The 15,107-nt window shown below is 52.5% G+C and overlaps 1 protein-coding gene across 3 annotated transcripts in view; it reads left to right on the top strand.

Annotated features, from left to right (window-relative positions):
* The window catches only part of LOC140454634 (uncharacterized), a 222,696-nt gene that overhangs the window by 176,280 nt on the left and 31,309 nt on the right, over positions 1-15,107 (top strand). For all 3 annotated transcript variants that reach the window (XM_072549541.1, XM_072549542.1, XM_072549540.1), the window contains 4 exons: positions 7,000-7,033; positions 7,875-7,976; positions 9,226-9,327; positions 9,729-9,767. In XM_072549541.1, the coding sequence (XP_072405642.1) occupies positions 7,000-7,033; positions 7,875-7,976; positions 9,226-9,327; positions 9,729-9,767 (277 nt within the window). The remainder of the gene's footprint in view (positions 1-6,999; positions 7,034-7,874; positions 7,977-9,225; positions 9,328-9,728; positions 9,768-15,107) is intronic.

The following is a 15,107-nucleotide window of genomic DNA, read 5'->3' as shown; positions in this document are numbered from 1 at the left end:
GACTGTGTTAGCGTGCACGTGGGGGACTGTGTTAGCGTGCACATGGGGGCTGTGTTAGCGTGCACATGGGGGACTGTGAGCGTGAATGTGGGGGTCTGTGTTAGTGTGCACATAGAGGATTGTGTGAGCGTGCACGTGGGGGACTGTGTGAGTGTGCACGTGGGGGACTGTGTTAGCGTGCACATGGGGGCTGTGTTAGCGTGCACATGGGGGACTGTGAGCGTGAATGTGGGGGTCTGTGTTAGTGTGCACATAGAGGATTGTGTGAGCGTGCACGTGGGGGACTGTGTTAGCGTGCACATGGGGGCTGTGTTAGCGTGCACATGGGGGACTGTGAGCGTGAATGTGGGGGTCTGTGTTAGTGTGCACATAGAGGATTGTGTGAGCGTGCACGTGGGGGACTGTGTGAGTGTGCACGTGGGGAGCTGTGTGAGGGTGCATGTGGTGGACTGTGTGAGCGTGCAAGTGGGGGCTGAGTGAGCGTGCACATGGGGGACTGTGTGAGCGTGCACGTGGGGGACTGTGTGAGTGTGCATGTGGGGGACTGTGTGAGTGTGCACGTGGGGGAATGTGTGAGTGTGCACGTGGGGGACTGTGTGAGCGTGAATGTGGGGGGCTGTGTTAGTATGCACGTGGGGGACTGTGAGCGTGCATGTGGGGGGCTGTGTTAGTGTGCATGTGGGGGACTGTGTGAGCATGCACATGGGGGACTGTGTCAACATGCACGTGGGGGACTGTGTCAGCGTGCACGTGGGGGACTGTGTTAGCGTGCACGTGGTGGACTGTGTGAGTGTGAATGTGGGGGGCTGTGTTAGCGTGCACGTGGAGGATTGTGTGAGCGTGCACGTGGGGGATTGTGTGAGCATGCATGTGGGAGATTGTGTGAGCGAGCACGTGGGGGACTGTGTGAGTGAGCACGTGGGGGACTGTGTGAGTGTGCACGTGGGGGACTGTGAGCGTGCATGTGGGGGGCTGTGTTAGTGTGCATGTGGGGGACTGTGTGAGCATGCACGTGGGGGACTGTGAGCGTGCATGTGGGGGGCTGTGTTAGTGTGCATGTGGGGGACTGTGTGAGCATGCACGTGGGGGACAGTGAGCGTGCATGTGGGGTCTGTGTGAGCGTGCACGTGTGTGTGTGTGTGTGTGTCTGGGTGTGTGACAGAGTGTGTCGGGGTGTGTGACAGAGTGTGACCCTGTGTGTGTGTGTGTGCGTGTGTGAGAGACAGAGTGTGCCTGTGTGTGTGTGTGTGTGTGTGTGTGTGTGAGAGTGTGTGTCTGGGTGTGTGACAGAGTGTGCCCCTGTGTGTGTGTGTGTGTGTGTGTGACAGAGTGTGTCTGGGTGTGTAACAGAGTGTGTCCGTGTCCGTGTGTGTGTATGTGTGTCTGGGTGTGGGACAGAGTGTGTCTGTGTGTGTGTATGTGTGTCTGGATGTGTGACAGAGTGTGTCCCTGTGTGTGTGTGTCTGGGTGTGGGACAGAGTGTGACCCTGTGTGTGTGTGTGTGTGTGTGTGTGTGTGTGAGACAGAGTGTGCCTCTGTGTGTGTGTGTCTGGGTGTGTGACAGAGTGTGCCCTTGTGTGTGTCTGTCTGTCTGGGTGTGTGACAGAGTGTGCCCTTGTGTGTGTGTGTGTGTCTGGATGTGTGACAGAGTGTGTCCCTGTGTGTGTGTGTCTGGGTGTGTGACAGAGTGTGCCCTTGTGTGTGTGTGTCTGTCTGTCTGGGTGTGTGACAGAGTGTGCCCTTGTGTGTGTGTGTGTGTGTCTGGGTGTGTGACAGAGTGTGTCCCTGTGTGTGTGTGTGTGTCTAGGTGTGTGACAGTGTGTGTCCGTGTGTGTGTGTGTGTGTGTGTGACAGAGTGTGTCCATGTGTGTGTGTGTGTGTGTGTGTGTCTGGGTGTGTGACAGAGTGTGACCCTGTGTGTGTGTGAGTGACAGAGTATGACTGTGTGTGTGTGTGTGTGTGTGAGTGTGTGTCTGGGTGTGTAACAGAATGTGCCCTGATGTGTGTGTGTGTGTCTGGGTGTGTAACAGAGTGTGTCCCTGTGTGTGTGTGTGTGTGTGTGTGTGTGTGTGTGTGTGAGACAGAGTGTGACCCTGTGTGCGTGTGTGTCTGGGTGTTTGTCTGGGTGTGTGTCTGGGTGTGTTGACAGAGTGTGCCCCTGTGTGTGTCTGGGTGTGTGTCGGGGTATGTTGACAGAGTGTGCCCCTGTGTGGGTTTGTGTTTGGGTGTGTGACAGAGTGTGCCCCTGTGTGTGTGTGGGTGTGTGTCTGGGTGTGTTGACAGAGTGTGCCCCTGTGTGTGTGGGTGTGTGTTTGGGAGTGTTGACAGAGTGTGCCCCTGTGTGGGTGTGTGTCTGGGTGAGTGACAGAGTGTGTCCGTGTGTGTGTGTGTGTGTGTGTGTGTGTGTGAGTGACAGAGTGTGACAGTGTGTGTGTGTGTGTGTGTGAGTGTGTGTCTGGGTGTGTGACAGAGTGTGACCCTGTGTGTGTGTGTGTGTGTGTGTGTGTGTGTGTGAGAGTGACAGAGTGTGACCGTGTGTGTGTGTGTGTGTGTGTGTGAGTGTGTGTCTGGGTGTGTGAAAGAGTGTGACCCTGTGTGTGTGTGTGTGTGTGTGTGTGTGTGTGAGTGACAGAGTGTGACCATGTGTGTGTGTGTGTGTGTGTGTGTGAGTGTGAGTGTGTGTCTGGGTGTGTGACAGAGTGTGCCCTGATGTGTGTGTGTGTCTGGGTGTGTAACAGAGTGTGTCCCTGTGTGTGTGTGTGTCTGTGTGTGTGTGTGTGTGACAGAGTGTGACCCTGTGTGCGTGTGTGTCTGGGTGTGTGTCTGGGTGTGTTGACAGAGTGTGCCCCTGTGTGTGTCTGGGTGTGTGTCGGGGTATGTTGACAGAGTGTGCCCCTGTGTGGGTGTGTGTTTGGGTGTGTGACAGAGTGTGCCCCTGTGTGTATGTGGGTGTGTGTCTGGGTGTGTGTCTAGGTGTGTGTCTGGGTGTGTGACAGAGTGTGCCCCTGTGTGTGTGGGTGTGTGTCTGGGTATGTTGACAGAGTGTGCCCCTGTGTGGGTGTGTGTCTGGGTGTGTGACAGAGTGTACCCCTGTGTGTGTGTGGGTGTGTGACAGAGTGTGCCCCTTTGTGTGTGTGGGTGTGTGTCTGGGTGTGTTGACAGAGTGTGCCCCTGTGTGTGTGTGTGCCCGTGTCTCTGTCTGTATCAGTTTGAAATCCAAGACAGTTTTGCCAATTCCTCAATCCAGTGAACGATAGCGAAGGTCTAAAGGTTATTTCAAAGATGTTGGTCATTTCCTTCTCTCCAAGAGCAGGAAATCTGGGGAATTCTGTGGAGGCTGAATATTCATTCAGTTTATTAAAGAGAGATTTTCAATCAGGAAGTAAATCGAGGGTTATAGGGAAAGTGGAGGTAAGGGAGATCAGAGCAGCCGGGGATTCTCATTGATTGATGCAGCAATCTCGATGGACTGAATGGCCTACTCCTGTCCCAGATATTATTGATTATACAAACTCGATAAGGATTACTGATGATCAATCACAAACTCTTCGGCTGAAATGCAATGTCGGCTCAGCCAGCGGGTGGCAGCAGAACTCCTTCCCAGACATTGACACCTGAAGGAATAAATTGTGCATTTATGTAGTGCCATTTACAAAGCACTGGGATAATGGGCAGATTGTCCATGTTTAGTCATAGTGATCTGCAGAGAAAGACCCTTTGGCCTATCTGCACTAATCTAAAAAACAAGCTCCTGAATGATTTTAATCGCATTTCCCAGCACTTTGCTCAAAGCCTTGGCATCGCAAACACAAATCTAAATCCATCTTCAATGTGATGAGGGTTTGCGGCTCTCCCACCCTATCGCAGGCAGTGGGTTCTAGACTCCCACCAGCCTGTGGCAGGAAGTTCCTCCTCACATTCCCCATAAAGCCTCCTGCCCCTTATCTTAAACCTTAACTCGATGCTGCCCAGTCAGTGATCCCCCCAACAAGGGGAGAGTTTCTTCCTGTCTACGCTCCTCACAGTTTTATACGTCTCAATCAGATCCACTTTTCCTCCAACAGGAAACAACCCCAGTCTCTCCTCATATTGGCAACTCTCCAGCCCAGGCGACATCTTGATAAATCACCTTGATAGAACTCCCCAGAGGCCAGTATCCCCCTTTATTTACACACTGAGGGTCCCTCTCCCTGTCCCTGACCCTGACCCTGACCCTGACCCTGTCCTTGACCCTGACCCTGACCCTGTCCTTGACCCTGACCCTGACCCTGTCCCTGTCCCTGTCCTGACCCTAACCCTGTCCCTGACCCTGTCCCTGACTCTCACCCTGTCCCTGATCCTGTCCCTGATCCTGTCCCTGACCCTCACCCTGACCCTCATCCTGACCCTCGCCCTGTTCCTGACCCTGGCTCTGACCCTCACCCTGTCCCTGTCCCTGTCCCTGACCCTGGCTCTGACCCTGACCCTGACCCTGACCCTCACCCTGGCTCTGACCCTACCTCTGACCCTGTCCCTGACCCTGTCCCTGTTCCTCTCCCTGTCCCTGACCCTGACCCTGACCCTGTCCCTGTCCCTGACCCTGTCCCTGTCCCTGTCCTGACCCTAACCCTTACCCTGACCCTGACCCTCGCCCTGTTCCTGACCCTGGCTCTGACCCTCACCCTGTCCCTGTCCCTGACCCTGGCTCTGACCCTGACCCTGACCCTGACCCTGACCCTGACCCAGCTCCCTCAGAGCCAGTCCTCAGTGTGGACAGCGGTGTTTATTTTTTATATACATGTGTGGACCGCAGTGATTCGGATTTGTGTATTTAAACTCTAACCCGTGCTGTATATGAGCAACAATTAGTTACTCTGTTCAATTAGCCCGAGCCAGGCAGAATTCAAACAATTGAGTTTAAAATGGGAAATATAACGTGCATCTGGATTAGTGGTGCTGGAAGAGCACAGCACTTCAGGCAGCATCCGAGGAGCTTCGAAATCGACATTTCGGGCAAAAGCCCTTCATCGAAGCTCCTTGGATGCTGCCTGAACTGCTGTGCTCTTCCAGCACCACTAATTCAGAATCTGGTTTCCAGCATCTGCAGTCATTGTTTTTTACCAATATAACGTACATGACAACGCAGGAGGGGGAGAACTGGTCCATATAGCCTGTGAAACCTACTCCATCCTTTAATACGTGAACTAACTCCCCAGAGACCAGTGTCCCATCACCAAGACCCCTTTATTTACACTTGGAGAGTCCCTGACCCTGACCCAGCTCCCTCAGAGCCAGGCCTCAGAGTGAGCAGAACCTCCGACCCTCCTGTTTCTACCTGGCAGCTGGGGCTCCCTGATTGGACCAGGCTAACAGCCCCTGTGAGGGAACTCCGATTCCGTGAGGTATACCTGGAGCTGACCTTGTTCCAATCCCTACCCTCTCCACCCTGTGCAGTGCGATACCCTCACTGTTAGAACATGGATTCCAGGGCTGTATGCAGCTGGTGATATTTATTAAGTGGTCAGTATTCAACACAACAAGCTCCCCCCAACGCTTCTCCTTTGGAACCAGTCTTTGGTGTGTCCTCCCCAGTGTCTTGATTTAAAGTCTCGTGTGAACGATCAGGGAAGCAGATGGGCTGAATGGCCTGTTTCAGCTGCTGGGTCTTGTGGCACCTGTGCCAGTGCAGCACTCCCTGTGCCACACACACACACACTGGCAGTGTCAGCCTGGCTTAAACGTTCCACTCTCTGTGACATCGATGACTCCACTCGGTACACTCAGTGGTGGCGCGATAGTGGAGCGAGGCTGGAGTTAGCTCACATCCATACATTCCCATTCCTGGATAAACTGGGTGAAAAGATTGTGACAGAATTCCCCAGATTCCCTGCTCTCGGAGAGAAGGAAATGACCAACATCTTTGAAATAACCTTTCGACCTTCGCTATCGTTCACTGGATTGAGGAATTGGCAAAATTGTCTTGGATTTCAGACTGATACAGACAGAGACACGGGCACACACACACACACACACACAGGCACACCCAGACACACACACAGGCACACCCAGACACACACGCACACACACAGACGCACCAACACACACGCACGCACACACACACACGCACCAACACACACACACACAGACACGCACTCTCACAGCCACACGCAGACGCACCAACACATACACCAACATACACACAGACACACTCACACACACACAGATGCGCACAGACACACACAAATACACACACGTGCGGGCGCACACACATGCACACAGTCACACACACAGACAGATACACAGGCACACATACACATCTTATTGATGATACTGAGGGGATATGGTGGGATGGGGGAGAGTGATCCCTCTTTTCAGAAGAGACTTTATTGAGGGATTCTCCCAGTTGAAGAGGGAGAGGAGGAATTCTCTCTGCGGGATGTCTGTATTTTCCTCAGAGAACAATGGGATCGGCGACTGTCCCGTTCAATCTGTCCAAGACTGGGATTGGTGGATCTTTATGGATAAACGGGGTTGGGTGGGTGGGGGGGGGGTGTGTTTATATCAGGGCAGGCAGGGGGTTAGAGTACAGGCCATCATCTTACAGAATGGGATAGCAGGCCTGAGGGGGAGAGTGGCCTTTGGTCAGGTGACATGGTGGAGCGGGGTGTGTTGGGATTTACGGTCCCACTTTGCCTGCAGTTATTGCTCGACACTGAGTGAATGTGAGGGCTCCTGGCCAAACGGTGTGAGGGAGAGCGAAGAATTCGAGAGAGCTCAGTTTCCCCATGGCCCCAGGGCCTGGATCTGGGATCACAGAGCAGCGAGGAGACACTACCACGTGGAAGCAGAGTTTACTCCATGCAGCTAGTGCCAGTTAGTCAACTGTTCTCTCAACTCTTATTGTGTTGCTAGTTAGTGGGGTGTTTCATCTGCATTGACCAGTTTTGTTGCTAGTTAATGTTCTCCGTATGATCCTCGTTGTCCCAGTGTTGACGGATCTTCTCCCATTTCTGTTCACAGGCAAAACAGGTTCTGCTCGAAAACCATTCTCACTGTAAGTAAACCCACCCCTTGCTTCAACATGCCCAACACTGCACTGACCCCACTGTGGAAACACAGACTGAGTGGGTGCAAAGATTGAAGGGCCAGTACCTATTCCAGAGGCATGGTTATCACGAAGGGAGTGCGGCACTGTCGGAGGGTCAGTGCTGAGGGAGTGCCGCACTGTCGGAGGGTCAGTGCTGAGGGAGTGCCACACTGTCAGAGGGTCAGTGCTGAGGAAGTGCCGCAATGTCGGAGGGTCAGTGCTGAGGGAGTGCCACACTGTCGGAGGGTCAGTGCTGAGGGAGTGTGGCACTGTCGGAGGGTCAGTGCTGAGGGAGTGTGGCACTGTCGGAGGGTCAGTGCTGAGGGATGGGCACTGTCAGAGGGTCAGTGCTGAGGGAGTGGGCACTGTTAGAGGGTCAGTGCTGAGAGAGTGGGCACTGTCGGAGGGTCAGTGCTGAGGGAGCGCCGCACTGTCAGATGGTCAGTGCTGAGGGAGTGCTGCACTGTTGGCGGGTCAGTGCTGAGGGAGTGGGCACTGTCGGAGGGTCAGTGCTGAGGGAGTGGGCACTGTCAGAGGGTCAGTGCTGAGGGAGTGGGCACTGTCCGAGGGTCAGTGCTGAGGGAGTGGGCACTGTCCGAGGGTCAGTGCTGAGGGAGTGGGCACTGTCAGAGGGTCAGTGCTGAGGGAGTGGGCACTGTCCGAGGGTCAGTGCTGAGGGAGTGGGCACTGTCAGAGGGTCAGTGCTGAGGGAGTGCTGCACTGTTGGAAACACTGATGATTCAATGTCTTTTGACACTACTCACAGATTTCTCTTGTAGATGCTGGACAATAATTTTTTTTTCCCCAGATGCTCCAGACATTCCGATCAGTCCCGAATCGTTGCTGAGCGTTCCATCTTCTCCCCGATTCGATGATCCCTTCACATTCCAGCGAGGTCGGAGACAGTCAGGTCAGTAACCAGGCTCTCTGCGGCTTCATCAGCATGACCTGCTGTTAGTGAAAACATGGAACCCATCCAAGTTAGCACTGTCGGAGGGTCAGTGCTGAGGGAGTGCCGCACTGTCGCAGAGTCAGTGCTGAGGGAGTGGGCACTGTCGGAGGGTCAGTGCTGAGGGAGTGGGCACTGTCGGAGGATCAGTACTGAGGGAGCGCCACACTGTCAGAGGGTCAGTGATGAGGGAGCGCCACACTGTCGGAGGGTCAGTGCTGAGGGAGTGCCGCACTGTCGCAGGGTCAGTGCTGAGGGAGTGCCGCACTGTCGCAGGGTCAGTACTGAGGGAGTGCCGCACTGTCGGAGGGTCAGTGCTGAGGGAGTGCCGCACTGTCAGAGGGTCAGTACTGAGGGAGCGCCACACTGTCGGAGGGTCAGTGCTGAGGGAGTGCCGCACTGTCGCAGGGTCAGTGCTGAGGGAGTGCCGCACTGTCAGAGGGTCAGTGCTGAGGGAGTGAGCACTGTCGGAGGGTCAGCGCTGAGGGAGTGGGCACATTCGGAGGGTCAGTGCTGAGGGAGTGCCGCATGTCGGAGGGTCAGTGCGGAGGGTGTGCCGCACTGTCGGAGGGTCAGTGCTGAGGGAGAGCCGCACTGTTGGAGGGTCAGTGCGGAGGGAGTGCCGCACCGTCGGAGGGTCAGTGCTGAGGGAGTGGACACTGTCGGAGGGTCAGTGCTGAGGGAGTGCTGCACTGTCGGAGGGTCAGTGCTGAGGGAGTGCCGCACTGTCGGAGGGTCAGTACTGAGGGAGCGCCACACTGTCGGAGGGTCAGTGCGGAGGGAGTGCCGCACTGTCGGAGGGTAAGCGCTGAGGGAGTGGGCACTGTCGGAGGGTCAGTGCTGAGGGAGTGCCGTACTGTCGGAGGGTCAGTGCGGAGGGAGTGCCGCACTGTCGGAGGGTCAGTGCTGAGGGAGTGCCGCACTGTCGGAGGGTCAGTGCTGAGGGCGCGCCGCACTTAGGGAGTGCAGGATTCTCTGATCAGCGACTATCAATCCGGTGGGGATTTTGGAATCATTCTGATTGTTAGACATGGAAAGGACTGAGAGAGAGAGATGGAGGGGTTTGAAGACAGTGGTGAGTGTTATCCTGGAGCTGGGAGATGGCAGTGTGAAATCTCCAGCAATAAATCCAAACACACACAGCAACACTCTCTCCGTATCCTGGGAAACAAGTGAATGTTTTTAATTCAGCTTTTCCCTCCCATTCTAGAACCTCCAGGGTTTATATACACCCCAGAGAGAACAAAGAAAATATTTCCGCTGCTGAACACAGATACTCCGTTAATCCTGCGCCGAGGCAGGAGGCAGTCTGGTGAGTGTCTGCCACACACCCTACTCTCTGTCTTTCTCTCACTTTCCCTCTGTCCTGTCCTCTCTCTGTGTCCCTGTCCCCACCTCTCGCTGCTTCCTGTATTTCCACGGTGGCTCAGTGGTTACCACTGCTACCTCCCAGCGCCAGGGACACGGGTTTGAGTCCCACCCTCAGGTGACTGTCTGTCTGGGTGGGGTTTGCACATTCTCCCCCCGTGTCTGGGTAGCTCCCCTCCGGGTGCTCCGGTTTCCCCCCCACAGTCCAAAGGTGCGCAGCTTAAGGTGGATTGGCCGTGGGGAATTGTCCAGGGATGTGTGGGTTCGGGAATATCGACCTTTTGAGGAAGAACATGTGTATCACGGAAATGAAATAAATACAAAATGTTTTTCTATTCATTTCAGAACCAAGCAAACAGACCCAGGCAGTGATCGACCAGAGTGGTACGTGATTTCTTTGTTGCTGGGAGTTGTTTTAGTCACTCGCTGTCTCTATTCAGGCTGACCCTGGGTATATCTCGGTGGGTCTGTGAGTGCGGCTGGAGTTTTGTGGTTACAAAGTTGTGATCTGTATTTCAGTGACCAATCTCAGAGCTGGCCGATTTCTCTCTGAGAGAAACTTAATTCCCTGTCCCACAGCCCCACCAATCCCGGACAGGAGCAGTCTTTCACCATTTGGCCACTCAAGCCTGTTCTGTTCTGCAGGTAGATAGGATCGTGAAGAAGGCGTTTGGTACACTTTATTGTTCAGAGTATTGAGTACAGGAGTTTGGAGGTCATGTTGCAGCTGTACAGGACATTGGTTAGGCCACTGTTGGAATATTGCGTGCAATTCTGGTCTCCCTTCTATAGGAAAGATGTTGTGAAACTTGAAAGGGTTCAGAAAAGATTTACAAGGATGTTGTCAGGGTTGGAGGATCTGAGCTACAGGGAGAGGCTGAACAGGCTGGGGCTGTTTTCCCTGGAGCGTCGGAGGCTGAGAGGTGACCTTATAGAGGTTTACAAAATTATGAGGTGCATGGATAGGATAAATAGACAAAGTCTTTTCCCTGGGGTTAGGGGAGTCCAGGACTAGAGGGCATAGGTTTAAGGTGAGAGGGGAAAGATATAAAAGAGACCTAAGGGGCAACTTTTTCACTCAGAGGGTGGTATGTGTATGGAATGAGCTGCCAGAGGAAGTGGTGGAGGCTGGTACAATTACAGCATTTAACATTTAATAGGAAGGGTTTGGAGGGATATGGGCTGGGGGCTGGCAGGTGAGACTAGATTGGGTTGGGATATCTGGTCGGCATGGACGGGTTGGACCGAAGGGTCTGTTTCCATGCTGTACATCTCTATGACTCTATCACTCAGTACAATCATGGCTGCTCTGTTTATATTTGGAGTACTGTGTCCAGTTTTGGTCCGCACACCTCAGGAAGGACATACTGGCACTGGAACGTGTCCAGCGGAGATTCACACGGATGATCCCTGGAATGACAGGTCTAGCATATGAGGAACGGCTGAGGATACTGGGATTGTATTCGTTGGAGTTTAGAAGATTAAGGGGAGATCTAATAGAGACGTACAAAATAATACATGGCTTTGAAAAGGTGGATGCTAGAAAATTGTTTCTGTTAGGCGAGGAGACTAGGACCCGTGGACACAGCCTTAGAATTAGAGGGGGTCATTTCAGAACGGAAATGCGGAGACATTTCTTCAGCCAGAGAGTGGTGGGCCTGTGGAATTCATTGCCATGGAGTGCAGTGGAAGCCGGGACGCTAAATGTCTTCAAGGCCGAGATTGATAGGTTCTTGTTGTCTAGAGGAATTAAGGGCTACGGGGAGAACGCTGGCAAGTGGAGCTGAAATGCGCATCAGCCATGATTGAATGGCGGAGTGGACTCGATGGGCCGAATGGCCTTACTTCCACTCCTATGTCTTATGGTCTTATTCACAGAGTCATCCAGCATGGAAACAGACCCTTCAGCCCACCCAGTCCATGCTGACCATAATCCCAAACTAAGCTAGTCCCACCTGCCTGCTCCTGACCCATATCCCTCCAAATCTTTCCTATCCACATACTTATCCGAATGTCCTTTAAACATTCTAACTGTCCCCACATCCACTACTTCCCCTGGAAGTTCATTCCACACGGGAACCACTCTCTGTTTAAAAAAATTGCCCCTCGTGTCCTTTTTTAATTCTTTCTCCTCTCGCCTTAAAATATGCCCCCCCCCCCACCTAGTTTTGAACTCCCCGCCCTCGGGAAAAGACACCTGCCATTCACCCTATCCATGCTCCTCATCATTTTATAAACCTCTATAAGGTCACCCCTCAGCCTCCTACACTCCAGTGTAAAAACTCCCAGTCTATCGAGCCTCTCCTTATAACTCAAACTCTCTATTCCCAGCAACATCCTGGTAAATCTCTTCTGAACCCTCTCCAGTTTAATAATCTCCTTCCTATAACGGCGACCGGACACAGTATTCCAGCATAGACCTCACCAACATCCTGTACAACCTCAACATAACGTCCCACATTCCCATCTACCCTTCATTCCCCACCCCACACATACACGCTCACACAGAGGCGCGCACACACATACTGTCTCCCTCTCTCAGACGCACACTCTCCCCACTCACACCCCCCCCACACTCACACCCTCTCCCTCACACACACACATTCCCTCTCTCTCTCTCTCACACACACACCCTCTCTCACACACATTCTCCCTCTCTCACGCACAGCCTCTCCCCCACACACATACTTTTACACACTCACTCACTCTTTATCCCTCACGCACTCTCACTCCCTTTCTCACACACACTCCCTCTCCACCACACACACACACACTCTTTTACACACACATACACTCACTCACTCTCACACTCTCACTCTCTTTTTCACACACACACACACTCCCTCTCACATACTCTCTTGCCTGCACACACTCTTTCTATCTCTCTCTCTCACACACACACATCTTCTTACACACATACACATGCACATTATTTCTCATAGAGACACACTCATTCTCTCACACACGCAGACACACACGCACACGCACACACACGCAGACACACGCGCACGTACACACACGCACACACACACAGACACACACACGCAGACACAGAAATACTGTTCCCTATTGTTTCTCCCTGTGATCCTGAAGACCTTGGCTGAAGGTCCTCTTCATCTTTTCTCAAATCTGCCAGCAGTGAAAGTTTCCTCAGATGGTGGGTGAAGGAGGTGTAACCCAGTGCAGTAAGATTCACTCGCTGTGGGGTCGAAGGCTGATTGGTTAAATAAACCCATGGCATTATCTCATCGTACAAGTCCCTCCTGGACTTGCAGAGCTGTATCTGACGGGGATCTGTGGGACTTGTTTCTGAACATCAGGAGAAGCTAGTTTCAATTAAAATGATGATGGGATCGTGTAGGGGGACGAGCTGAGAATAGTTCACAGGTCGGCGCAACATCGAGGGCCGAAGGGCCTGTCTGCTCTGTATTGTTCTATGTTCTAAAACTGCGAGAAGTTTCCATCACTGTCAGTTAGAGGCTAGGTGTTGTAATCACAAGGTCACTCTCAGTCTAAACCATTCACCTCGGATGTGGGAAGATGCTGTTCTCTTCAGTTAATGTTCAAGAGCAGTTATCCAGGACAGGGCAGATTGCTCTTTGGTATTTCCCGATGTAGATGACTCTGTGCTGAGTATTTTTTAAAGAACAAAAATGGTCTGAGTTTCCGTGTTTCTGGCCTTCTGTCTCCTGCAGCTGGACTGAATGCTGTCCCTTGGCACTGACTGATCTCTCAGTGCTTTCTGTATCCTCAATCCCCTCAATTCACACCATCTCTTTGATGCTGCAGAGTGGGAACAGACCTCACTGTGCTATATCTACATTTTCAATTTATCTGTGGGATGAGATCTTTATTATCCCATCCCTAGTTGCCCCCTTGAGAAGGTGGGGGTGAGCTGCCTTCTTGAACCCGCTGCAGTCCGTGTGCTGTGGGTTGACCCACAGTGCCCTTAGGGAGGGAACACCAGGATTCTGACCCAGTGACACTGAAGGAACGGCCATATTTCCAAGTCAGGATGGTGAGGGGCTTGGAGGGGAACTTGCAGGGGGATGGTGTTCCCATGTATCTGCTGCCCTTGTCCTTCTAGATGGAAGCGGTCGTGGGTTTGGAAGGTGCTGTCTGAGTCATAGAGTGATAGAGATGTACAGCATGGAAACAGACCCTTCAGTCCAACAAATCCATGCTGACCAGATATCCCAACACAATCTACTCCCACCTGCCAGCACCCGGCCCATATCCCTCCAAACCCTTCCTATTCATATACCCATCCAAATGCCTTTTAAATGTTGCAATTGTACCAGCCTCCACCACTTCCTCTGGCAGCTCATTCCATACCCGTACCACCCTCTGTGTGAAACGTTGCCCCTTAGGTCTCTTTTATATCTTTCCCCTCTCACCCTAAACTTATGCCCTCTAGTTCTGGACTCCCCGACCCCAGGGAAAAGGCTTTGTCTATTTATCCTATCCATGCCCCTCAAATTTTGTAAACCTCTATAAGGTCACCCCTCAGCCTCCGACGCTCCAGGGAAAACAGCCCCAGCCTGTTCAGCCTCTCCCTGTAGCTCAGATCCTCCAACCCTGGCAACATCCTTGTAAATCTTTTCTGAACCCTTTCAAGTTTCACAACATCTTTCCGATAGGAAGGAGACCAGAATTGCATGCAGTATTCCAACAGTGGCCTAACCAATGTCCTGTACAGCCGCAACATGACCTCCCAACTCCTGTACTCAATACTCTGACCAGTAAAGGAAAGCATACCAAACACCGCCTTCACTATCCTACCTACCTGTGACTCCACTTTCAAGGAGCTGTGAACCTGTACTCCAAGGTCTCTTTGTTCAGCAACACTCCCCAGGACCTTACCGAGGAAGTGGGTGTTTGAGCTGGTGGATAACGCCATAAGAAATTGGAACAGGAGGAGGCCATTCAGCCCCTCGTGCCTGCTCTGTCAGCCAATTGGATCATTGCTGATCATCCAACTCAGTCCCCTGTTCCCACTTTCTCCTTGTCCTTTGATTCCTTTAGCAAGATTTACCCAGATGTTGCTGGGAATGGAGGGCTTGAGATGTGAAGGAAGGCTATGAAGAAGCTTAGGAGGTTAAGGGGTGACCTTACAGAGGTTTATAAAATCACGAGGGGTATAGATAAGGTGGATAGCAAAGGTCTTACCCTGGGGTGGGGGAGTTCAAAACTAGGGGGGTGCATGTTTTTAAGGTGAGAGGAGAAAGATTTAAAAAGATGAGGGGTAACCTTTTTGCACAAAGGGTGGTTTGTGTGAGGAATGAGCTGCCAGAGGAAGTGGTGGATGTGGGTACAGGTTCAACTTTTAAAAGATATTTGGATAAGTTCATGAATAGGAAAGGTTTGGAGGGAGATGGCCCATGTAAGTGGGACGAATTTAGTTTGGGATTATGGTCAGCATGGACTGGTTGGGCCGAAGGTTCTGTGTCCGTGCTGTGAGATGGGTTAAAAGAAATGTTTCCATCTCTGAGTGGATTACCCCCCCTGCTCCTCCCGCATGTCCCCTGTCCTGTGAGTTAATCCGAGTGCCATGGAAGTGGAGGAGATGGGATTTCAACTTTGTTCTGATGATTTCCTTGTTTGGTTTTTGCACAGTGTTTGGTCTCAGAGGGTTTAATCACTGCTGTCACAATGATGTCTGCACGAGAGCTGTGCGGGTGTTAAACATTCAAAGCAGTGTCCTCGTGTACACACGTGCCCGTT

This window comes from Chiloscyllium punctatum, chromosome 29 (assembly GCF_047496795.1).
Source record: "Chiloscyllium punctatum isolate Juve2018m chromosome 29, sChiPun1.3, whole genome shotgun sequence".
Lineage (NCBI taxonomy): Eukaryota > Metazoa > Chordata > Chondrichthyes > Orectolobiformes > Hemiscylliidae > Chiloscyllium > Chiloscyllium punctatum.
Note: the sequence above shows the minus strand (reverse complement) of the source record. Positions and strands in the feature narration are given on the sequence as shown.